Here is a 24,954-nt window from a genome sequence, read left to right as displayed (position 1 = left end):
AAATCAGTTCTGGTAATCACATACATTGGTTTCCTATTGAAAAACATTCATTATTCAGCATCTTTTGCCCGTCTCACCAACTATTGGAAGAAGCCCTTAAAGTTGGCATGTAGTTACTAAATAAAAAAATTAAATAAAAAACAAAAGCCCTCAATTCTATGTAAGTTCTAATGATATCCATTTAATTCAGGATGTGGATAAATGTATGGTACTATAAAACAGCAAATATTTGAGATGCCACTTTGGTTCTGCCCAAGAGTGGGTTACGGCACATGCTTACTATATTCTAGCAAACTCTGGTAGATGTCCCCAAAGGGTGGAACCCCAGAGACCCACTGTCTGAGCTAATTGTGGTATAGTTCTAGTATCAAGGAGTTGGTTTTGTTAGTATAGTTGTGTAGTTCTTTAAGTCTACTCCATTCTCTCCTTAAGGAATGTTGAACTAGAAAACTAGAGCTTGAGGGGCGCCTGGGTGGTGCAGTTCTTAAGCATCTGCCTTTGGCTCAGGGCGTGATCCCAGCGTTCTGGGATTGAGCCCCACAACATGCTCCTCCGCTAGGAGCCTGCTTCTTCCTCTCCCACTCCCCCTGCTTGTGCTCCCTCTCTCACTGGCTGTCTCTATCTCTGTCAAATAAATAAATAAAATCTTAAAAAAAAAAAAAAGAAAACTAGAGCTTGAGGAAATCCCTATGAGATTTCTCTCTCCCGTTCCTGGTCAAACATTTTGTGGCTCACTGTTACTTCTCTTCTTCCTAATGACTAATTTGTCAGCACACTTCAAAGGAGCTGAACATTTTAAACAGAGCTTGCCTAATTATATTTACAGTTTAATGGCTGTCAACAATGAGGGCAAAATTTATCTGACCAGAGGAAGCCAAATCCAGAAATTTATTTTTTAAAAAGCAGACACATTTTAATAACAGTACTGTTTTCTACAGTCTGAATTACCAATCTTCAGTGTGGCGGTTTGGCTAATTTTTGACCCTTGTTTGTTTTGGGTGTTGCCCTGTATTCCTGCTCCAAGCTGCGCATCCGGCTCAGAGCTGGTTTGCCAAGGCCACATCCGGCAAAGCTTTGTCAAATTTAGCAGCTGCAGTGAACAACTTGGTAAAAGAGGAAGAGAAAAGCCTTAAGCGGACGGCAGATCTCTAAAGTATCTCCTTTTCCTGCAACCACTCATTCAGATAGGATTAGGGACGCCCGCTGTTCACTTCATGAGCTGCCTGTAACTCCTTCCTGCCAATGAACAAAAACAAAAATAAAAACAGGTAAACAACGTTCTCTCAATCCCTTTTCTTTCTTTCCCCATTTCCCCCCTTCCAGCTTCCCACCCCCTTTCATTTTCTCCTTGTTCTGGCACTTTCTCGATACAGTTCCCATTACTCCACCCCAAGTACGCGTGCGCATACTGGGAGGTCGCAAAAGGTGAGTGCTGCGAAGCCGGCGCTGTTTTTGCTTTACGGCGCGGCTGTAAAGTGCTGTTACGGACTTGTGAAGTCATGGGGTCCGGGTCGTTGTTCCTCGGCATTAGGCGCTGGTAGCGTCCGCGTCGTTAGCAGATCTGGTTCCCTTCGTCTCACTGGGGCAAGCTGGGGATTACTTGGGGAGAGGTCCCGGTCTTGTGTGTTTCTGTGAAAGACGTAGATACTCCTTCCCCGGAACGGGAGGGAGGCCCGGTCCTAGTGCCCGCTAGATACCTGGGGCTGCGGGGAGGACCGAGGCTGTGGCCCCCGTTAAGCGTGACCTCGCTCCGCGAAGCGGCCGGTGGGCAGCTGATGGCCGAACGCATCCTGGGAAAGACTTTAGCCACAGTGTCCCTCTCTGTGGCCTTGGCCTCTGTGACTGTCCAGTCCTCAGGCTGTTGCAGCATTCCGGCATGCAGGTATTTCCTCTCGTATTGCTGCCTGCTTCTGAGTCCTTGGGTTGTGGGTGGAGCCAGCGTCGGGTCCTGCGGGTTCTATGGGCTTTGCTTGCATCCCGGGTTTTTATAGCCGTATTCGCGTTTTCAGAAAGGCTGGTGGTAGTAATCTTTCTTGATCTCTGATACTGAAATTTGCTATCCTCCATCAGTCACCGATATTATTGTCTTCCGAGAGTTTAAATAGCACTTGTTTGGATGTGGTGGTGTCCCGTGCCATTTTTCCCCCCTGGTTGATACTTAAAACATTATGATAAAAATTAATACATGCAATTAGTTTAAAGATGTGAACAGTATAAGTGGTGTAAAATGAAAAGTATAAGTCGTCATTCCTCCCCACCACGTCTACTTTTAAGTGTAGACAATGTATTTATCATCTACCTCTTTACTCCTGGATAAATTTAGGGATTTATTTATGGTATCTCATACTGCCTCCTACTTTTATCCTCTGGTTTTTTTCCTCTTAATTCATTGTTCAGTAAACACGATGTCCTAGATACTGTGCTAGGCATAGAGTAACGAACGAGTTTTATGTCTCTAGGAGTGGTTTTTAAAAAATTCTTGTTTGGCATGTCATGTTTACTTGGGCAAAAGGAAATTTTCTGTTTGCCTCCTCCCCATTTTTGTCCTGTCCTTTTTTTTTTTTTTAGCCCCCCCCCAACTCTTGTGATAGCTCTTGGATCTTCTGGATTGAACCTCTTGCTTCTCTTTTTCTTTCATTTGACATTCATTTGTCTTTTTGTACAGTATTAGAGATTTTACTCAGATTTATCTTCCAGATTACTAATTCAGACTTCAGTCCATTGCGTCATCTCTTCTGTTAAATTGTCAGTTTTGACAAGAACTTTTTTTCTCTAACTGCTCTTCTTAATAGCAGTCTTTTCTTATTTTATGGATATAAAAACTCTTGAATCTGTAAAAATGATAATTTAAATAAAAAATTATCTTCTGTTTCATGAATTATCTGTTATGGGTCAGTGGTTCTGTTACTTTTCAGTTCTTTTACCTTCTGTTTCTTCTCAAACATCTGGTGGACTGCGGTTATCCATTTATATTTTGATTAATGTAAGTGATAAACATTGTTTTCTCTAAATGGGAGGGCTGATAGAACATTTGCCTCATATACCAGGGCACATAAACTGGAAGGTTTCAGTTGAGTGTGTGTGAGCAGGTAGCCCCTTTCCCCCTTTCTTCCAGGCTTTACGCTAGTGTAGCAAATTCTCTGCTGAGCATAGCTGCATTAATTTTATTTCCTAGTGTGAACTGTGGTGGTATTAAGCCTAAATTGCTGCTGTATTCTCTAATACCAATATTCACAATAGAGGTTCTGGTCTTTCATTTTAACTTTTTGGCTTTAATCCCAGGGGAAAACTTAAGTAATGCTAACTTTTTATTTGAGGAAGGCGGACAACTGATCTCCATGGTTATTGCCCCACTGCCTACTTAGGACAACTGGGCCCACTATTTCAAGCTTGAAACCTCTCAGGTCACCTCTTATAGGAATGGCATCTCTCACCCACCTTTTGGTGTATATTCTCAAATATAATTTGTTGTATTTTGGTTTGTAGGTCAGTATGAGTCCATCTACATTCTTCTTGAAATTAGTTACAATCTCTTACTCAATGGTGGTGTTCTAGTCTCTCTCCTTCTGTGGCTTTTGTTGCCTTTTGTACATCTTTATCTCTTTTCAGTGGGATTTGGGGAGGTAAGGAATAAACATCTGTGCTTTTTATAACATAACATTGTGTGTCAACCAAATTCCAATTAAAGTAAAATTTTAAAAAATTTAAAAAATTCTGAGTTAAAGATAAAAAAAAAGCCAAACTATGTTCTTTGGAAGTTACGAATACTATTTTTGATAGATGCCACTAGAACAATGTAAAATTGCTTGCCAGTTACTCTTTTTTTTTTTTTTAAGATATATTTATTTTAGATTTAGTTTAGAGAGTATGTGTGAATGGTGGGAGGGGCAGAAGGAGAGGGAAAAAGAGAAATCTTCAAGCAGATTCCCCTCTTGAGTACAGAGCCGGAGAAGGGGCGCCATCCCAGGACCCTGAGATCATGACCTGAAATCAAGAGTCTGACGCTTAACTGACTGAGCTACCCAGGCTCCCTAGTTACTCTTAATTTCTATAATGCTGGGAACCCTGGGTGTCAAGAGTCTGACGCTTAACTGACTGAGCTACTCAGGCTCCCTAGTTACTCTTAATTTCTATAATGCTGGGAACCCTGGGTGACTGCTTATTGATGCCCCGAAGTTTTTAATTTTGATGTAGTCCAATTTATCTATTTTTCTTTGTTGCCTGTGCTTTTGGTTATATCCAGGAAATCCCTGCCAAGTTTAGTGACATGAAATTTTCCCTGTATGTTTTCTTCTAAGAGTTTTATAGTTTTAGGTCTATGTTTGGGTCTTTGATCCATTTTGCATTAGTGTTTACATAAGCTATAAAGGGAGGGACCATCTTCATTTGCAGTGGATATCTAATTTTCCCAGTCCCCTTTGTTGGAAAGACTGTCCTTTCCTGTTGAATAGTCTTGGCACCCTTGTCAAAAATCATTTGACCATCTATATAAGGGTTTATGTGTGGACTCTCCATGCTATCCCATTGGTCTGTATGTCTGTCTGTATGCCAGTATTATACTGTAAGGATTACTGTAGCTTTGTAGTAAGTTTTGAAATTAGGAAGCATGACATCTCCAACTTTTTCTTTTCAAGGATTGTTTTCAAGGGACTGTTTGGGGTCCCTTGTTTGTGATCTTAGAGAGAAAGTTTTCAGTCTTTCACTGTCACACCAAAAAGTGGGCTTTTTGTATATGGCCTTATTTATAGGGATGCCTGGGTGGCTCAGTCAGTTAAGCATCTGCCTTAGTCTCAGGTCATGATCCTGAGGTCCTGAGATCAAGTCCCACATCGGGCTTCTTGCTCAGCGGGGAGCCCGCTTCTCCCTCTTCCTGCCGCTCCCCCTGCTTGTGCTCTCTCTCTGACAAGTAAATAAATAAAATCTTTTTAAAAATAAAATTATTTATATACCCCATTCAAATTTTACCACTTGTCCTGAAAAAAAACATTTTTTTTTTCTTTTTTGGTTCAGGAACCAATCCAAGATCATTGATTGCATTTAGGTTTTGTGTCTCTTTAGTCTGCATCTATCGGAAAGAGTTCCTCTGTCTTTCATGATGTTACCAGTTGAAAGAGTACACACGTTTATTTTGCAGGCTGTTCCCTTGACCTGGTTCTATTCTGTATTTCCTCATGTTTTCGATTCTGTTCATGCATTTGTAAGGAATACCTCAGATATGATCACTGTGTACTTCTCAGAGTATGATATCAGGACGCACAGGATGTTGGCTTATTTCACCACCCTAATGAGTTTGGTGGTTGCCTGATCATTAATATTGTGAGAGCAGGGCAGGGGTGCTGTCATCAGTTTAGAATTCGTATATTTATCATAACCTGACTTTCAGTAGTATTTCATTACTTCTTGTACAATGTAAGAACTTACAACAGATATTTCCATTTTTTTGTTCTTCTTTTGTGCCATTTTTTGCCATACATTTTACACATGTGTTAGATGATAGACCACATAAAAAAAAAGTCTTCTTTTACATTTGTTTTTATGGTTGAATTTTCATAACAAACTTCCCCAACTTTTGTGCTAACAAAAGTAAACTTCTGTCCCTTTTTCTCAACTAAAATTCAGTGAGTAGATTCCAATTATAAGATTTGCCAGTATTTTTAAAATGTTCATATTTGGAAAATAGTTTTCTCATAGATGTTAGACTTTTATATTTTGAAATTGAAAAGTATGTTTTTGGGTCTTTGAGTTAGGTTCTTTTATTTATTTATTTATTTATTTATTTGTGTGTTTGTGTGAAACATTTTTCTTTTTTCTCTCCAGAAACACATTTTCATCCTGTGGGTTTCATCTTAGCTCGAACATCATGTCTAGTTCTAATGGCGCCAAAGGGAATTCCCACAACAAAGCTCGGACATCTCCTTACCCGGGTTCAAAAGTCCAACGCAGCCAGGTTCCTAATGAGAAAGTAGGCTGGTTTGTTGAGTGGCAGGACTATAATCCTGTGGAATACACTGCGGTCTCTGTCTTGGCAGGACCTCGGTGGGCAGATCCTCAGATCAGGTGAGCAGATTATCTGGCATTAGCTGGTAGCTGGGCATAAGACGGTGAAGAGAATGGTTGTATTTGTAAATTACCATTTTGACAACTGAAAAATTATTTTTATCTAGTGTTTGACTCTGTCAGAATTCAGTTTCCACATTGGCTTGAATTCTTGCTAAAGATAGACAATCCATGTTTGCTTGTTCTTTTGGGAGTTTTATGATGATCCTTCCAAAAAAGTAAATCTGTTTTACTGTGGAGTTGTTTTATAGAATGGCAGGTGGTGGTATCTATTTCCATTTGTTCTATTTAGGTTATCAGTAGAATATCTTTTGTGATTATTTTCCACCATAGCTAGATTTGTATTTAAAGTAGTGAAAATATTTTTCAGAATTTTTTCAGATTACTATAAATTAGAATAAAATTAGAACAGTGGGAAAAAAACAGAAAACGAATGGATAAAGGAGAGAGAAGAAAACAAAATACTCAAGCAAAAGCCCTTTGACTAAATTCATAGAAGTACATCAGTTCACATTTTATATATATGTTCCTTTTAAAGAATATAATGATAGAGTTTTTTGAACTAGATATTGTACTAAGTGTTTTATAAGCATTATTTTATTCTTATAACTATTCTGGAAGACAGGGTTGTTATTTCTACTTTATAGAAAAACAAAACACACACAAAAAGTGGAAGCACAGAAAGGTTATTCTTTACATATGGTCACAGAGCCAGTAGATGGTGAAGCTTGGACTTGAACTCAATCTGACTCCAGAATTCATGCTCTTAACCACTCTGCTAAACTACTACCCTGGTTTTAGATCAATTTTATCAGTTTGATTTAATGGGCAAATTTATTATAAAAGGGATTATTTAGTCAGGTAAGTAAAAAACGTTGCTAGTTAGATCCAGTATTAGTTTATTAGGTTAAACTTTACCATGGTCTTACTGCTGTGACTTGATTTTGACCTATAGTTTTCTTATTTTATCTGAAGATATGTTGGTAACTTTGTGATAGTTCTTGGATTATTAATTAATCATGAAGCTAAGCTGTGGAGAAATTAGTAGCTTCAGTGAATTCTACTTCCCCCATTTGAGGGTATTTTACATAAATATCATATACAATTAAAATTAATGGTGTTGGCAAGGGTACTATATTGTGTAAACAGAGGAAGATTGAGTACATTTTCTTATTTTTTCATTCAGTTTATTTTTTAAGAATTGAATTTATGGGGGCGCCTGGGTGGCACAGCGGTTAAGCGTCTGCCCTCGGCTCAGGGCGTGATCCCGGCGTTCCGGGATCGAGCCCCACGTCAGGCTCTTCTGCTGGGAGCCTGCTTCTTCCTCTCCCACTCCCCCTGCTTGTGTTCCCTCTCTCACTGACTGTCTCTATCTCTGTCAAATAAATCAATAAAATCTTTANAGCTTTAGTACTGACATTAATATTTCAATTATGATTAGGTTTGTGCTTTTTTCCCCCCTAAGGTGAATTTCTAGAGTTCAAAAGCATTGTCTCTAGTTTTATAATTTCATGATTTTTACCATTTAATTCTTTTTATTTGTGTGTTAGATGGAAGATTGATTAGAAGTCTTGAAAAAATGTCTGAATCATTCAAATTGGAACTATTTCCAAAATTGAGCACAAATACTTCTATGCTCACTTACTGAAATTAAAGCAAGAAAAAAGCCAAAATTTACATCAGAACTGCCTATGAACAATGTAGTGCTATACACCTATTCACTGTCAATGCATTTATGTCAGTGATGTCATAATGGTGAGGAAAGTAGTTTATTTATATTTCCTTTGAAAATATTTTTATTGAGGAATGACAAATGTAGTAGAGTGCTCATTTCTCGTGTGCTTCTATAGCTCAAAACAATTTTTTGTTTATATAGCTCTAACTACCATCAAGATCAAGATTTGGGCCTTTTCTTTTTTTTTTTTTTAAAGATTATTTATTTATTTATTTGACAGAGATAGACAGCCAGCGAGAGAGGGAACACAAGCAGGGGGAGTGGGAGAGGAAGAAGCAGGCTCCCAGCGGAGGAGCCCGATGTGGGGCTCGATCCCAGAACGCCGGGATCACGCCCTGAGCCGAAGGCAGACGCCTAACGACTGCGTTACCCAGGCACCCCAAGATTTGGGCCTTTTCTAACATACAACGTCTGTTTTAGTCTATGTCGTAGTTACTATGGTGTTTTGGGGTAAATTCACTGTTTTGTGGGTTTACGTTGATGAAAATATTAGCTAGTGTACATTTGAGGAAATTAAAATTACTTTGATACAGTAAAAACATCAAGATAGCAGAAAGGATCTTATTTTGGGGACCACATAGGAACCACTAATTGCCATATGTGCCCACAGACAATTCCTCCTTGCTGACAGTAACGTAAACTTTTTGCAGCATGGAGGAGGAGCTGCAGATTTTCTGCATAGTCCTTCCCAGAGGGGTTATAATACATATCCTTGTATTATAAGGTGTTTTGGTTAACACTTTTTAAGAAACTTTTGAATGAGTAAGATGGATTTGTAAATGGAAACTGACTCTTAAAAAATTAAGTTTCAGGAATACTTTATTATAAATGACAGATTGGCATTAGTGAGCTCTTGGTGGTATTGGGCCATTATTTCTTATTTTACTTTGGTATTCTCATTACAGTGAAAGTAACTTCTCTCCCAAGTTTAATGAAAAGGATGGGCATGTTGAGAGAAAGAGCCAGAATGGTTTGTATGAGATTGAAAATGGAAGACCCAGGTAGGTACTGGGGGTGGATATCTTACAATAATGGGTCTTCAAAGGGTAGAAAACCCAATTAACATTTATTGAGTGCTTGTATGTGCCAGACAATGTACAAAATTTATACATGTGATCTAATTAAAACATTACAAGAACCCTGTGGTTGGGTATTTTTAGTTCCATTTACAGATAAGGAGAGAGAATGTAAACAATTCGTGTACAATAAGTGGCAGAGGCAGGATTTGAATGCACTTGTTTGTAACTCCACGTTGAAGGTGGAAATAATTAATTGAGTAAATGAACAGAGAAGGGAGGGGCACCTGGCTGGCTCAGTCAGTAGAACATGTGACTCTAGATTTGGGGGTTGTGAGTTGGAGACCCACATTGGATGTAGGTATTACTAAAAAAAAAAAAAAAGAAAGAAAGAAAGAAAAAGGATTGTAAATTGTACGTTCAGTAGTTGTTCATTAAATTTATTAAATTGATGTCTTAAGGTAAGAATTTACCCAAATGTGAGAGTAAAAATAAAAATAACCCAATAACTTAACATCAAAGTTCTTTCTGTACTTCTAAAAATGATTTTTATACACAACTCCAAAAATTTCCATTTTCCTTAACAAGACAATATAAAAGTTAGGAAGAATTGTAAAAATTAACATGCCTCAAATAAAGATCAGAGATTTGTAGTCATAGTTCTTACCTTGAAAAATGTTGTGATTTGTATTCTAAGTTCCTCAAGGACAAAGCGGTGATTGTACTCCTCTCACCATAACCTGGTTCTTCAGTTTTGCTGAATTCAGTCTTTGGTCATAACTTCACTTTTCTATGTTATTGAATCTTTTTAAGTTGGACTTTCCTTGCATTTGACTTATTCCTTGGGTTCTTTTCTGGGTAAATTATTAAAAGATATGTTCCCATGTAAAAGGATAGGCAGCAAAGGCAGGATAGCATGTTGTCTTAGCCAAGAGTCTGACTAATAGAAACAACTCCAGCTTGCATGAGTCAAAAGTGAACTTCAGGGTTATAGGACCATCTCAAGGAGCCCAGAGCACAAATGCAGCTAACTTTAGGAAAGGATAGAATTGCAAACCCATCTTTGGCTTTTTTTACATGTCTCATTTACTTCTCTTTCACTACAAATAACTTTCTCTGCTTCTCAGGCTTTAGGATAGTCTGTCCTTTCCGTAGTTTCTCATGTACAAGGTAGAGGCTTGCTCATCTCTAAAAACTAACATTGTCTCTCTTACTATTGGTTTTGATCATTTGTATTCAGAGGTGTATGGTTACATGGAATAAAACATAGTTGTCGGCTGCCTTGCTTCTCCTATGAATTTGAAAAGTAGAATTATTGTCACTGATGTCTTTATTTGTAAGTCTTGCTGAAATATTTCTGAATCTAGTACAAAAACAATAGCAAAACTCATTCAGCTTGAATAATAGTCACAGGGAAGATCAGAATAAAAAGAGACGGCTGATGGAAAATTTTGGCTATTTGTTTATTTACTTTCATGTATTGGGAGGACAGAAGATAAAATCTTAATAAGGTAAGGCTGTAGGTTACAGTATTTTACTGGTACATAATAAAAGTTGAACATTTAAGGAATATTGACTGGAAGAAAATTACGCATGAGTGTTGCTATGTTTACCTGACAGACTTTTTAACATTGGGTTGTGCTATTTGGTTAAACAGTATGTCGGCATTTTTATAAAATTCTTTTCTTTAAAATTTTGAAATCCAGACTGATACCACTACCTCATCATATGCTACAAAATATATATTATTGGTAATAAGCATGCAGAACCCATTGAGAATAAATGGACTTTTAAAAGTAACAAAAATAAGGGTGGCTGGCTGGCTCCGTTGGAAGAGCATTCGACTCTTGATCTTATGGTTACGGGTTTGAGCCTCACCTTGGGTATAGAGATTGCTTAAAAAAATAAACTTGAAAAAAGTAACAAAAATATTTTCATGAGAAGGGTTGTGTGAGATGGGAGTAAGAAAAAGAAATGGTGAGAAAGTGAACACAAGTGTGGGTGTCTAGAATGGTAAGTCATCACTGTTGCAGGGATAGATGATGATTAGGTGCAGACCATTCATCTGCCCTGTTGTAAGAGTCCAGTAAAGTTCTGGTTTGAATTTAAGAGTATAGATGAAAACGGAAAAAATTCTCATATTGAGAACAACTTTGAAAATGAGATCTTCCTCCTGGTTCAAGCCCAAAGCTTACGACATGCACAAAAGAAAAGTTAAATAACAGTGTAGGGAAACACGCGATTTTAGTGCCAGATATAATGCTAGTGGATTTGGGACGAGATATTATTTCCCTCTTATTGTACTTACTGCCTTCTTTTGGGCCATATCAAGTTCGGTTGAAAAAGATGAACACATTCAGTTGATTTTACGTTTTTTGTCCCAGAAATCCTGCAGGACGGACAGGACTGATTGGCCGGGGGCTTTTGGGGCGATGGGGCCCAAATCATGCTGCAGATCCCATCATAACCAGGTAAGAATGAAAAAGACATTTCAGCACCAGAAAGCCAAGTGATTGGAGAAATACGGACTGTAACTGTTTATATACACACGTGTATGTATGTTTGTGTATATATAATGTATACATGTATGTGTGGTTGTATATATACGTGTGTATATATATAGGTATACTTGGGAAATCTGTATTTTAAAGGGACTTTATGTGAAATCATACTGATATAAGAGTAAAGCTGTAGTTTTGTTATATGAGTAGGCTAGGCATTATCTGAACAAAGTTAACTCACCTAGTATTTATTGAACATCTGTTTGTTCACAGAATTGAGTAGGTGCTTTGGAGGATATAAAAAAATAAAAGAATCCTAAGTTTCAGCTCCCTGTCACAGAAGAGCTGTGGCTTCATTTGTGAGACGAAGGATGTGAAATAAGAAAACATGTCAAGGTTAAAAAAAAAAAAAAAAAGAAAACATGTCAGGTAACATGGGTAATAAAGGATGCTTTAGAAAATTAGATGAGGGGCACCTGGGTGGCTCTTAGTATTTTAAGCGTCTGACCCTTGATTTTGGCTTGGGCCATGATCTTGGGGTGGTGAGATCGAGCCCGGCATTGGGCTCCGTGCTGGGCATGGAGCCTGCTTCAATTCTTCTCTCTCCCTTTCCTCCTGTTCCCCCTCCCCCCTGCAAATTAGATTAGATGTGGGTCATGATGATGGTAAACTAGAGCACCCAAGAAAGGCATTATTAAGGAGGCGGACTTGAGCTGAACTTGAAGCTTGGATGGGGGACAGCAGGAGGCCTAAGAAAAAGGCTTGTAGTAATATCTGAGTGCTGAGGGCCAGTGAAATGACTGGCTTGGTTGAAGCAGATTTTTTGTAGGAGAATAGTGGTAATCAGGAGCGCCTGAGTGGCACAGCGGTTAAGCGTCTGCCTTCGGCTCAGGGCGTGATCCCGGCGCTGTGGGATCGAGCCCCACATCAGGCTCTTCTGCTATGAGCCTGCTTCTTCCTCTCCCACTCCCCCTGCTTGTGTTCCCTGTCTCGCTGGCTGTCTCTATCTCTGTCGAATAAATAAATAAAATCTTTAAAAAAAAAAAAAAGAATAGTGGGTAATCAGACCTACCTAATTTTTGTGCAGTTTTATTGTGGAGAATATTAAATGCCAAAGTTAAGGAGTGTGAACCGGAGTCACCGAAGGTTTCAGAACAGGGGACAGGCATTCTCTTCCTGTGGCAGATCTTTCTGGTAGGCCAAATTGTATTCAGAAGGCCCCTTGCTGAGCATGAATCCGAATAAAGAAGGTAAATGAATCCAGTATTTAGATGTACTTGACCATCTCCATAGGGATCATCTTTCCAACACATCTGGAATATTCTGTCATCTCTGTCATCCTTTTAATTTTTTTATTTTTAGGATTTCTTCACTTATCAACTCCCTTCTCAGATGTAATTGTCACTCTCCTTTAAATAATGCAAATACCCTCAATATTTTTACTTACTTAGTTTTGATATTTTGAGAGCCTTTCATTCTTTCAGGAGACTTTCTTTTTCTCTGATCTGAGATATAAATATGATTTCATAGTTTAACTCTAGGAAAGCGGCTTATTTTCCTTATTTTCAAGTTACTAGAAGAGGTACCGATATTTGTCCCATCTTATTCTCCTACTTGCCCTTTCAGTTCTACTGCCAAAAGAGATCTTTACCTCACACCGCACCCCAGATTTATCTTTCATGCATCTACCCACCCACCCACCTACCAGCCCTGTGTATCTACCATCGTATCTGCCTGCCAACCTACCTATCAGTTTCAAATTCCTTCAGAAGCTTTATGGTTTAAATGAAATGGGAAGCGTTAATATATTTTTATTAATGAATGTAAGTAAAAATATTAATGACAGTATCAGTTTCTTTCCAGTTTTGGTGAGACTGGCTAAAATCAGGAAGGTGTGAAACATTTGAAGTAGGAATGCTAGTAAGGGGTCAAGAAGAAAAAGGAAGCTAGAGACTTGAAAGTTAGCTTCTCATTAGCTTATTTTTATCTCTGGTGAACCAAATATATGGGAGTGTATGTGGTGATTGTGTTGCATTGTTTCAACATAATAGACATTTTGAGCTTAATTCTGTCATTATACAAATGAGACACCTGAAGGCTTTGAGATGGTCTAAGGCTATGGAAGAGCCCGCAGGTGGCAGAGTCTAGCTTTCAGCTGTGCTGTCAGGTTGATGCTCTTTGCTACCTCAGTAATGGATCTATTAACCAATGAATGCCTTTAAATAGATGAGTGGCAGTGGAAATGGAGGGAAGAGAAGAATGTAAGATGTTAGTTTGTCCTTTTGTTTCTCACAAAACTCCTCAAAGTAGGTATTAACTTTTCTATTTTATAGATCTGAAAATGAAGACTCACTGAGGTTGAGTGACTCGCCTAAATCTTGTAGGTCTGAAATTTGGATTGGGGGTATTTGGCTTTAGATACTGTGCTTTTTCTCTTTTATACCAGTTTTTCACTAATGAGTATCCTAGGAGTCACCTCGTCACTTTTAAAGAAAAGATTCCATTCCCTTTTCTTTCAAGTACTTCATGATTCAGAACAGCATTGTGTAGTATAGAATTTCACAAATGTTCTTGTCGGTACTCGCTAGGGCAAGTGTTAAATTTTCCTCTTCCCAGGTGCCTCTCCTACAGATTCTGTGTGTACAACTATCTGACATTCCTTTAGATCCTTTAAAATGAAAATTTGATGGCAAGTGTTAATATATTGTGAATAAAATCAGATCCAAAGTTAATGGTGTTAACATTTTCTTTCTAGCTTTGGTGAGACAGGAAGGTGTGGGCCATCAGAAGTGGGGGGGATATCAATAGTATATAGAAATATCATTGATATTTAAGAAATGTTAATGAGGTTCATTAATTAAAATGATATATTATTTCCCTTATATCAAGAAATTTTGTTTTAGGGGCACCCAGGTGGCTTAGTTGGTTAAGTGTCTGCCTTTCGGCTCAGGTCATGATCTCAGGGTCCTGGGATCAAGCCCCATGTCAGGCTCGTTCCTCAGGCTCCCTGCTCAGCGGGAGCCTGCTTCTTCCTCGCCTCCTATTTTGTTCTCTGTCTCACTATCTCTGTCACTATCTGTCTCTCTCAAATAAGTAAATGAAATCTTTTTTAAAAAACTCATTTATTTCATTGAATCTAAGCAAAGCAGTGATTAGATACTAGGCTTTGTTTTTTGCTTTAGTATTGGAAGTTCAAAGTCTTTATCTTTGCCTAAGATAGTATTAGAACAGTTCTTAAAATTGGGTGTGGGGGGTGTCTGTAGGGGGGTATAGAAGGGAAAGGGGAGATGTATCAGCATCTTTGGGAAACAGGATATGGTTAGAAGAAGTGCATTCTGAAAGGAACCATCCCCTTGATATTTATTTATTTAAAGGAATTTTTTAAAGATTTTATTCATTTGAGAGAGTGAGCGAGTGGGGGGGTGGGCAGAGGGAGAGGGACAGGCAAACTCTGCGCTGAGTGCGGGGCCCAGTGCGGAGCTTGATCCCATCACCCTAAGATCATGACCTGAGCTAAAATCAAGAGGTGGACACTTAACCAACTGAGCCACCCAGGTGCCCCTGCACTACTTGTGATTCTTATAAAAGGTCCTTGGACTATTTTTTTAGTTTACGCCTAACTCTAAATTCTGTTTGGCTTTTAAACTTCTTTTTTTGACAGTACTTTAAGTGGTAAAAACTATTTATATTCTGAATTTTTATTACAGAGAATACAGTATGTTTTATGGAAAGTAGATATCCGACTTGGTTCGTAACAGTGCTATAAATATAGAATGTTTCTGTTACAGAATAATTTTTCTGGTAAAACTAGCTGATTTGAGGTAAACTTGTATATACTCTTGTTATAAAGAAAAATACATCTTTATAACTTTGTCTTAAGCTTGAGACAGGTCCTTTTCTTTGTTCTCAATCACTTATGATCTTATATTACTCTTTACAGGTGGAAAAGGGATAGAAGTGGAAATAAAGTCAGCCACCCCATTTCTGGGAAAAACATCTTACAGTTTGTGGCAATAAGAAGGAAAGATTGTGGAGAATGGGCAATCCCAGGGGTAAGAATTAAAATTAAATCAAATTAATGTTTTAAGTCCTTCTTAGTTGCTTCATTTGCTGCAAGGTTATTTTGTGTGGATCTTATCCTTCATTTATCTTCCATTCCTGCCCACTTAAATTAGTAGTTCTTTTGTCATTCATCACTGCAATGACGTCTCACTGTCAGTAGCAAGTATAAGATAATGCATGAAAGTTGTTAGAATTTGAGTCTAATTATAAAACCCTTAGAAAAGAACATGGACTTTGGAGTTAGACATAGGCTTGTATCTTGGCCTTTCCACTTTGAGCTGAGTATTTGGAGTTCAGACCCTTCTCTTTAAAATAAAGGTAATTGTTATCTACTTCATAGTATTACTAACGATAGCATAAAGCACCTGACATAAATTAGGTATTCATAAATGTTGGATCCCGTTTGAGAATTCAACCTCTACTCCAAGTCCAGAGTAAAACTGTTAGCACTGTTTTGTTGAATTCTGATAACTTTAGACATAAGAAAAGATAACTTTTATTACTTACTGTTCTTTGTAATTTAAAAAATTTCCATAATATCATCAGAAATAGTGTACTTTTTTTGCATTCATGTCAGTGTATATTGGAAGTGGCATTTTAAAATGGGTGTTTGTGCAACAGAGCTTTTTTTGTTTTGTTTCATTTTTAAAGATTTTATTTATTAGAGAGAAAGAGCAAGAGAGACAGGGGCAGAGGGAGAAGCAGACTCCCCGCTGAGCAGGGAGCCTGACTCAGGGCTCAGTCCCAGGACCCTGGGATCATGACCTGAGCTGAAGGCAGATGCTTTTTTTTTTTTTAAGATTTTATTTATTTATTTGACAGAGATAGAGACAGACAGCCAGTGAGAGAGGGAACAGAAGCAGGGGGAGCGGGAGAGGAAGAAGCAGGCTCACAGCGGAGGAGCCTGATGTGGGGCTCGATTCCACAACGTCAGGATCACGCCCTGAGCCAAAGGCAGACGCTTAACCACTGTGCCACCCAGGCGCCCCTGAAGGCAGATGCTTAACCGACTGAGCCAGTCAGGTGCCCCCAACAAAGGATTGTTGTTGTTGTTGTTGTTTTTTTAATTTTTAAAAATTTTTTAGCAACAGAGGGTTTTATATTTTATGCCATATTGTGAAATGGAGATAGTTTGATAAGAGGATGACTATACATACACTGCTGTCTGCAAGAATGATTTTTTCCTTGTAGGATAGAAATGGATTGGAATGAACAATGGGGAGGTATTAGCTTGCTGTATTCTTTCTTACCTCCAGGCCTTCCTTCCTTAGCTGGAGTTTGGAAGGTACCAGGAAAGGAGTCTGATTGGCTCAGTTTACCATAGGCTAACCTTGGACCAGTTCTGTGGTCTGATACATGAGATACCCTGATTGGCTGCTTCTGCTAGAATCAGATGGTTTACAGAAGAACATACCACAGGAGAATGGGGATCATGATTATGGGCAGGTAGAACAATAAATGTCTACTGTATCACCCAGTAAATATTTGTTGCATGAGTTAAAGCTTACTGCTTTTTATTTTCTTAAACAAAAATGTGACTCTTAGGGGATGGTGGATCCAGGAGAGAAGATTAGTGCTACACTTAAAAGAGAGTTTGGTGAAGAAGCTCTCAACTCCTTACAGAAATCCGGGGTGGAAAAGAGAGAATTAGAGGAACAGTTGCACAAACTCTTCAGCCAGGAACATCTAGTGGTAAGAAGTGGTTTTTCCTCTGAAGGATTTACCCCCATGGATTAGTGAAAATTATTTAAAAGTTCACCTGGAAATCTGGTAGATTATTCTCTGAATAAAGTGAATTAACCTGTGTATTTGAAATACATATTCATAAAGACAACTTAAATTGTAGTAGGTCTTCACTGTAAACAGAGTTCTACTTAAAGTTTTCTAGCCCAGCTTTATGTCAGTTATATTAGAATACATTTTTTTCCTCTGAATTTTTCTTTGGACTAGATGTGAGCTAATGTGACCCTCAGCTCACCCATCCATCAGAAAACCTAAAAAAATTTTTACGTGAATTTAGCCCTTTGAAAGGACATTTACATTTTAAATCATGTTACTCAGAGTTTTTCTGGTTGATAACCATTTGAATCTTATGTCTGTTTTGTCTACGTACCCTTTGTGATTTAAAAAAATCCCCTTATAAGGAATATGTGTATTGGTGATAAGAAAAAGGACAGAGTTTCTTGTCTTTTATGCTGGCTTTTGTTCCATTTGTTTTGTTTTCTTTCTAGAATTAGGATTTCTTATTTATTTATGTTTAGGTTTTTGGTCACATTTGTGTTAGATGGCTAGATCCAAATCTTTTCGTGTATTAATAGCTTAAATATTAGTCTTTACTAAATTTATTTGTAGATCTCTTTAAGAGAATCTTTGTATGTCTGAAACTATAATTACAGAAATTACTAAACAGAAAAATATTTAGAGAGCCTTTAAAAAAGTCACATGGCCCAAATGTGACTATTCCCAAATTATGAAATTAAAGTCTGTGGAGTGGAGGGTTTTGTGAATTTTTTATTTTCGCATGAGGGGGAATGGGGCGGGAGAAGGGGTAGAGGAGGAGAGAGAATCTTAAGCAGGCTCTGCGGAGGGCTCAATCCCACAACCCTGAGATCATGACCTGAGCTGAAACAAAGAGTCAGATGCTTAACCAACTGAATCACCCTGGCGCCCTGAGGGTTTTGTGAATTTTAAAGCTGACTCAGATGGTTCTGGACAATATTGTTTCCTGGGAAATTTAAAAGAAGCATATGGAATGCTATATGAAAGGTTGTATGATATTTACATTTCTTTTACGAAAGGTGAAATAATGGAGTCAGTTATGTCAAGGGGTTTTAAAATGGAGCTAAGAGGCCTTTAGGGAGGTGGGCCTTATGCAGTTCCTCACCAGGTGGAGCCCTGAACTTTTAAACTGGGCCAAACCCCAAATACTCCAAAGACTCTACACAAACACCTGCAACTCGATAAAGAACAGACTTGCTTAGTGATAGCCTTAGCAACCAATTATATTCAGCCACGATCGGTTTTCTGTACCAACGCCAGTCAAAATTCCTTGTAAACAACTTTTACAGGCATTGTCTTTCTATCTTTAAAAAACCCTGACTTGGGGCAACTGGGTGGCACTGTCATTAAGCATCTGCCTTTGGCTCAGGTTATGAGCCATTTTGGGATCAAGCCCCGGGTGAGGCTCTCTGCTCAGCGGGGAGTCTGCTTCTCCTCCCTCTGCCCCTCCCCCTGCTTGTGCTCTCTCTCTCTCTCTCTCTGTCAAAATAAATAAGTAAAATCTTTAAAAAATAATAAAAATAGAGGAGTTAGCGACAGGGAGGGCTGCCGGCTGGGGCTTAGTGGTGGGGAGGAAGTGGCCAGTTTAGGGCCTCAGGGGACAGATGGAGGAGATGACAGAGTTAGATGAAACTCGAGGGGGCTGGGGTACAAGGACAAGGAAGGTTAAAGAGGAAGCTAGATCTTGGGGGAACTATGGTGGGGAGAGTTTTGTTGACAGTTCCCGCAGGGACCCAGGGGAGGACAGCCGTTCAGGCCAGGCGGTGGCTGCCTTCTGAAGGGGAACTTGACCTTTAGGAAGGCGCTGCCTCTGTGTGGCCCCAGTGAGCCCCAGTGCCCTGGTTTGTGTGGGGGGAGGAAGGCAGATAGAAGTGAGAGGAGATGGGATCTCAGCACCTTTGCTGGAGAGGAAGTGGAATTGGGCAGTCGATGCCAAGAGAATGATCAGGAAGGAAGGCAGTCGGGTGCAGGCCGCAGGTGGGCCAGGAGGGCAGACTTTGAACTTGTCAATGCCAACAGCCCCCTTTTTTTTTCAGAGGGTTGCGACCCCACATGGGGATGAGGCCTGGCCTTGTGGAAACTGAACTCAGCTTCACGGGGCTGACAGCTCTGGTCCAGGGTGGTATGTAATTTTGGTTCGGCCTGGGACAGGGTCCAGGCCATGCCCAGCCTGGTGGAACCCGGGCCTGGGTGTGAGGCCATAGCCCTTGTTGGAGATGAGGGTGGTCTCCGGAGTGATTGAGGAGGAAAGGTGCCATCTAAGCGGTTAGTGGCGTGGCGCCTGATGGCTCACAGGCTGGGGCTGCTGAGGCAGGGTGTTCTTGCGTCTGTGGACAAAATTGACCCCCACTTTATTTTCCAGGTGGCAGTGCTCCCCTTTGGACTTTTCCTCTAGGTTCCGTGCTAACTTCTGTGATCTCACTCTGCCCCTCCTCCTCCTCTTAACTTTCTCGAGGTTATCCATCCGCTTAAAACATTGCTTCTGGTAACCCGGTAAGCCTGGGAAAGCTGCCGAAGGCCCTGAGAAGTCCGGTTCTGTTGGTAATCCGTAAAGGAGGACAGGCCCTCCCTGCTGAGACTGGGTGGGGTGGGGTGGTGTTGCTTGCCTGCGGAGAGGGTGGGGATCGAACATGTTCCTCAGGTGGGCCTGCTGCAAGGGCTCCAGGTCAAAGCTACAAAATGCCTTATGGACCCTGGTTTGTTACTAGAGTGTTCATTGTGGTGATCAGATGGCACCCAGGAGAAATGGAGCCCCCTGTCCAGTGTGAGTCATAGCAGTGCAGGAGGGGAGATCCTGAAGGAGAGAGCCTGCCTAAATTGCTGTCTGCAGATGGAATTTCCAGAGGCTTAGGAGGTGGAAGTTCTCCAGTGTCCGGTTTCCAGGCCTTGCTCAAGAAGTCCTGTATTCAGGAGGCCTTTTAAGGTTTTCAGATGAGCTTATATGGGGGCAGTCATTAAGTCCAAAGCAGGTGCATCGGGCCATCCACAGATGTGTGCTTCGATTGTTCGATCCAGGAGCACCGACCTCCAGGCACGTGAATGCCAGCAGGCACCCTCCTTTTCTGGGGTGGAGGTTTTCAGATGCTGCATCTTCTAAATTGAGCCTCCAGTCATAACTGGTTCTGGGCTACGAACGTTGCTTCGAGAAGATTCTTGAAGCTGTAGAACATTCTAACATGCCACAACGCAGAGGGATGCCTTGTAGATGAATCTTGCAGATGGAGCCCAGGGACCCTCCCACCCGTCTGCCCGCTGCCTGCCTGCCTCCCTGTGCATTGGTTGGAGTTCAGTGTGATTGTCTTAACCTGTATTTTGGGAAAGTGTTCACATTTGAAATGCCTTAGGCAATGCTTAAATGAAGCATACTGGCAAGTTGGGGGGTGGGGTCATTGTGTTATGCTACAGTCTTGGGTACAAGTCAGTTGTGGCTGTTAGAAATGGCAGGTCTAGTTTGGGCATTCCGGTTGCATTGCAGATCACGAAGCGAAGGGAATAGTTGGGGTACTACTAGTGATCTTTGATTCTTCTGTGTATCTTTTTAATGTGAATTTTGGTTTATTTTCAAAGTAATCTTCAAATGGGAGGACCGTGAGGGGTGGAGGTGGGGCACACCTTGACATTGGTACTGGGAGGGGTGGGGGTGAAGAAAGGGAGAGGGTTGGGTTGGTTAGGTATATGCTGCCAAGGGTGGGGGTGGCAGGGAATGTGGGGTTGAAAGGAATTCACTGGCAAAAAGGTCAGGTAGAGCTCTGGGGAATGTGATAGACAACAGGGCAAAGAAAATACTAGTTAATGCTAGCTAAGTTGACTTGGAAGCACAAAAATGGCTTTGAAACTAAAAAATCCTTTAGAGATCTGCTGAATGCCGGGAAAGAGGCAAAATTGTTTTGCTTTGCGACAAGGTGGGGAAGACGGAGAAGCAGTAACTAGGAGTGAGAAGGGTATGGAAATGCAGATCTGCTGAGTAACAGCCTTCCCGGCTTCCCTCACTGCTGCAGTGGCTTTAGTGAGGTGTGCAGTCATTGTTGGGGAGCTGAAGTCTTAGGCTTTAAACTCCCCAGTTGTGAGTTCTTAAAGTACTTACAAGTAAATTTAAAATTTTGGTGTGCCCTTGAGATTCAGATGGACAAGATCTTGCGGGTTTGTAACGTTTCTATTTACTGAGATTTTGTGATGGAAAATTCTGAGCAAAGTGAAAACGCAGTGACTTTTAAAAGGAACTTTGTTTTATAAACAAATCTCTCCTCTTCGTGGTCTGTATTACCTGCAGTAAAAATTGTTGCTGTTACCTTAGTTCTTGTAACAAAGTAACCTTTTGTGGTCCCTGTAACTGTAATACTCATAGCAAACAATCCATGTACCTTGCAAAGGTTAGAGTTAATCGATTGCAGCTTTAATTTGAATGTTTGTGCTGTTTAAATTGATCCAGTACTTGGCGGGGCAACTATCAGTCAAAATCAGTTTGGGGAATAAGCAAAATGGGAAGGGGCTAGGAGGCCTATACTAGGTGTGGTCTGTTTTTAAAAATTCAGAGAAAGATCTGAGAGGCCGTTTATGATGATTATTTCTGAGATGCATCTATGACATGGTCAAGTAGTAATACCAGTGGCTTTTAGTCCTGTGCGTATTCCCCTTAAATTTCACTGAAAATTTAAACTCCTTGATACTTAAGCTGCCTCTGGGATTTCTGTCTTCTGGTCTCTTTTTGAATGTTTAAAAATTTGTTGGTATAGTCCGGTTTTTGGTCGGTGACTTGGGTCCGATGAAATTGCTGTCCTGGTTATTTAAAGAGTATTCGTCATGCCTGTATGGGAAATATATTCGGTTCGGGTGTATGGGTGTGAAGTTGCACCTGTGTCAAGTACTTCTGTGTTGCTAAGAACTAGTCCTGTTGCATCATGTACGTGATGACTAATCATTTTCTTCCCCACTTTACAGCTCAAATAAAGGTTTGAGTTCTAAACTCGTAAAAAAAAAATAATAATGATAATAATAATAAAAATAAAAAAATAAACACCCCTGACCTTGCACTGGGTTGCTACCCAAATCTGTGTACCCTGAATTGCAGTTCTTTGATCCTAAATAAATGCTTAATTATTGCCTCCTGACAATTTGAGCTTGGCACTTTTTTCTTACTGTGATAAAAAATACATAACGTATAATTTACCATTTTAACTATTTTTAATGTACAGTTAAGCAATGTTAATTATATGCACACTGCTTTGCAACAGGATATTTACATTTCTGATTCTAATGAAGGTAACATGCCTCTGCTCTGCCCATTTGTGTTTCATTCTGCACTTTTTTTTTTTTCTGCCTGCTTTTAAAAACAGATATATAAGGGATATGTTGATGATCCTCGAAACACTGATAATGCATGGATGGAGACAGAAGCTGTGAACTACCATGATGAAACAGGTAAACTGACTTACGTGTATTAAACCGACTGGATAAGAGGCACTTATTTGTGGAATGAATGCTCATCAAAAACAATTTGCTTTTTCAAAGCTCTTGATAGCATTGCCAAATTGTCTTACGGAAATATGCCATTTACATTCCCAACAGTGATTGAGAGCATTACTTTTAATTTTTGATAATTATAATTAGTTTAATACATATATTTATTTGTAAATATAATTATAAATATTTTCATTTATGGTTTCTTGTTTGGAGTCATGCTTAGAAAGGTCCACTTACCTTAAAAATGTAAAATGAGTTGCCAATAATTTTTTTTTTTTACATTTAAGTCTCTAATCCCTCTAGAATTTATTTTTTTTATTTTTTAAAGATTTTATTTATTTACTTGACAGGGAGAGGGAGAGAGCACAAGCAGGGGGAGCGGCAGGAAGTGGGAGAGGGAGAAGCAGGCTTCCCATTGATCAGGGAGCCCAACGTGGGGCTCAATCCAAGGATCATAATCTGGGATCCTAATCTGAGCTGAAGGCAGACGCTTAACCAACTGAGCCACCCAAGTGCCCCTAGAATTTATTTTGACTTAAGTTTTCATACTTATTTAATATGAACTTTTTTTTTAAGGCCAATATTCTTATTTTTAAAGAGAAAAGCTTTCTTTTTGGTGCCTCTACTTAAAATTTAGGAACTTGGGGGGTGCCTGGGTGGCTCAGTTAAGTGTCTGACTTCAGTTGAGGTCATGATTTCAGGGTCCTGGGATCAAGCCCCATGTTGGGCTCCGCACTTAGTGCGGAGTCTGCTTGTCCCTCTGCCCTTCCCCTCCACTAGTGCTCTCTCTCTCAAATAAATAATAAATAAAATCTTTTTAAAAAAAATTTAGGAACTTGGTTAAAATTTGGGCATTTGGAAAATTTGGAACATTCTAGTTTTCTTTTTTTTAAAGATTTTATTTATTTATTTGACAGAGGGAGAGACAGGCAGAGAGAGAGGGAACACAAGCAGGGGGAGTGGGAGAGGAAGAATCAGGCTCCCAGCAGAGCAGGGAGCCTGATGCGGGGCTTGATCCCAGGACTCCGGGATCACGCCCTGAGCCGAAGCAGACGCTTAACTGAGCCACCCAGGTGCCCCAAGGAACATTCTGGTTTTTAATTGACTGGGCCACCTAACACAATGATGATTTAAGATTGTTTATTAGTAAGAATACTTGAAGCTACAGGATTATCTTGAAAAATAAATAGATAAATGAATTACTTTTTCTTGGTGATGTTTTTCTTTGGTAACAGGTGAGATAATGGATAACCTTACCCTAGAAGCTGGAGATGATGCTGGAAAAGTGAAATGGGTGGACATCAGTGATCAACTCCAGCTTTATGCCAGTCACTCTCACTTCATCAAACTCGTGGCCGAGAAGCGAGATGCACACTGGAGTGAGGACTCTGAAACTGAGTGCCGCGGGTTGTAGCCGGAGTCGCTGTGGCAGCCACAGGCCAGCAGAGGGGCGCGTGCTGACAAGAAGGCGGTATCACAGAGCTCATCCTACAAGAGGGCAGGGTCGATCACTTGGAAATTATTTTATTCACTTTCAAAGCTATTTGCATTTAGAAGGTTCGCATCAGAATAAAATTAGTAAATATGGTGAAATGTAACAGAATTTTCTGCTTTCCAATCAAATACAAACAATCATATTTTGTATGTATTCTATTTAAGTATAGCTTAAACCAAATCTAAATAACTGATGCTCTTTGAAAAATCATAATCCGAATAAAGATAAATTTATGGTCAGATAAATTTATGGAAAGCTTCTGTTTTCCATCTGGTTCTTATTTGTCAGTTCTTTTCTTTTTCTGTTGATCTTCTGGTGTCTGAAGGATGTTCCTGCCATCTAATTTATCTTTAAATTATTTGCTTCATATTTTGTTTTATGTGATCTTGCTGAAGCTAATTTCAAAATAGAAACCTTATGTATTCTTGACTTTAGAGTCATCAGTGTTTTGAGGAAATTTCAGTCACTCTTTTAGTCAATAAAGATCAAGAACAAGAGCTCACGTTCTCACTTTTCAAAAATTCTGAATTAAAAGATACGTTTAGGAAATTAGTAAATTGATGTGTTTATTTCACTCTACTGTAACTACATGTATCATAAGTGAATTTAAAAATAGATGTTCAGAAAGGAATTGAAATGAGAGAGACAGAGGGAGGTCTTTGAGAGAGTTTTTTGTTTTTGTTTTTGGATGGGAACATGAAGGATTTGGATAGGTTTTTGAGATGCCCACTGTTAACAATACAATTCCCAGAGGAAAGGAAAGAGCTGTTGATGTTCTAGGTGCTCCTGGAAGCAGGGAAGAGGAAGGAAAAGAATACTTGTCTGAGTGGGTAGTTGTATCACATTATG

General features: G+C 39.6%; 1 protein-coding gene and 1 long non-coding RNA gene across 9 annotated transcripts; one reads left to right on the top strand and one right to left on the bottom strand.

Annotated features, from left to right (window-relative positions):
• Positions 1-873: 873 nt before the first annotated feature.
• Positions 874-1,628, bottom strand: LOC117804409. The gene is made up of 2 exons (XR_004628798.1): positions 1,490-1,628; positions 874-1,236 (listed from the first exon to the last, which is right to left on the bottom strand). It is a non-coding gene; the product is annotated as an uncharacterized LOC117804409 (long non-coding RNA).
• Positions 1,129-24,657, top strand: NUDT9 (nudix hydrolase 9). Of its 8 annotated transcripts, none has more exons than XM_034671552.1 (10): positions 1,129-1,268; positions 1,374-1,425; positions 5,818-6,057; positions 8,698-8,793; positions 11,193-11,279; positions 13,643-13,693; positions 15,250-15,361; positions 16,917-17,063; positions 22,484-22,568; positions 23,846-24,657. In XM_034671552.1, the coding sequence occupies exons 3-10, from the start codon at positions 5,861-5,863 to the stop codon at positions 24,022-24,024; spliced, it is 954 nt and encodes a 317-aa protein (XP_034527443.1). In that variant the 5' UTR covers positions 1,129-1,268; positions 1,374-1,425; positions 5,818-5,860; the 3' UTR covers positions 24,025-24,657. The 8 variants fall into 8 exon arrangements, 7 of the variants coding, with proteins under 7 accessions (XP_034527443.1, XP_034527440.1, XP_034527444.1 ...); XR_004628797.1 differs by lacking the exons at positions 1,129-1,268; positions 1,374-1,425; positions 22,484-22,568; positions 23,846-24,657 and adding exons at positions 1,474-1,882; positions 19,187-19,272; positions 19,513-19,643; positions 19,859-22,258; XM_034671549.1 differs by lacking the exon at positions 1,374-1,425 and having other exon boundaries at positions 1,132-1,268.
• The last annotated feature ends 297 nt before the right edge of the window (positions 24,658-24,954 follow it).

This window comes from Ailuropoda melanoleuca, chromosome 11 (genome assembly GCF_002007445.2).
Source record: "Ailuropoda melanoleuca isolate Jingjing chromosome 11, ASM200744v2, whole genome shotgun sequence".
NCBI classification, from domain to species: Eukaryota; Metazoa; Chordata; class Mammalia; order Carnivora; family Ursidae; genus Ailuropoda; species Ailuropoda melanoleuca.
This window is presented reverse-complemented; position numbering and strand designations above follow the sequence as displayed.

Bases quoted from the DNA above. Each gene is read 5' to 3' on its own strand.
- NUDT9 (XM_034671548.1), top strand. From the start codon at position 1,776: ATGGCCGAACGCATCCTGGGAAAGACTTTAGCCACAGTGTCCCTCTCT. The intron at 6,058-8,697 runs GTGAGCAGATTA...TTCTCATTACAG, and splicing joins TGGGCAGATCCTCAGATCAG to TGAAAGTAACTTCTCTCCCA. The intron at 17,064-22,483 runs GTAAGAAGTGGT...TTTTAAAAACAG, and splicing joins TCAGCCAGGAACATCTAGTG to ATATATAAGGGATATGTTGA.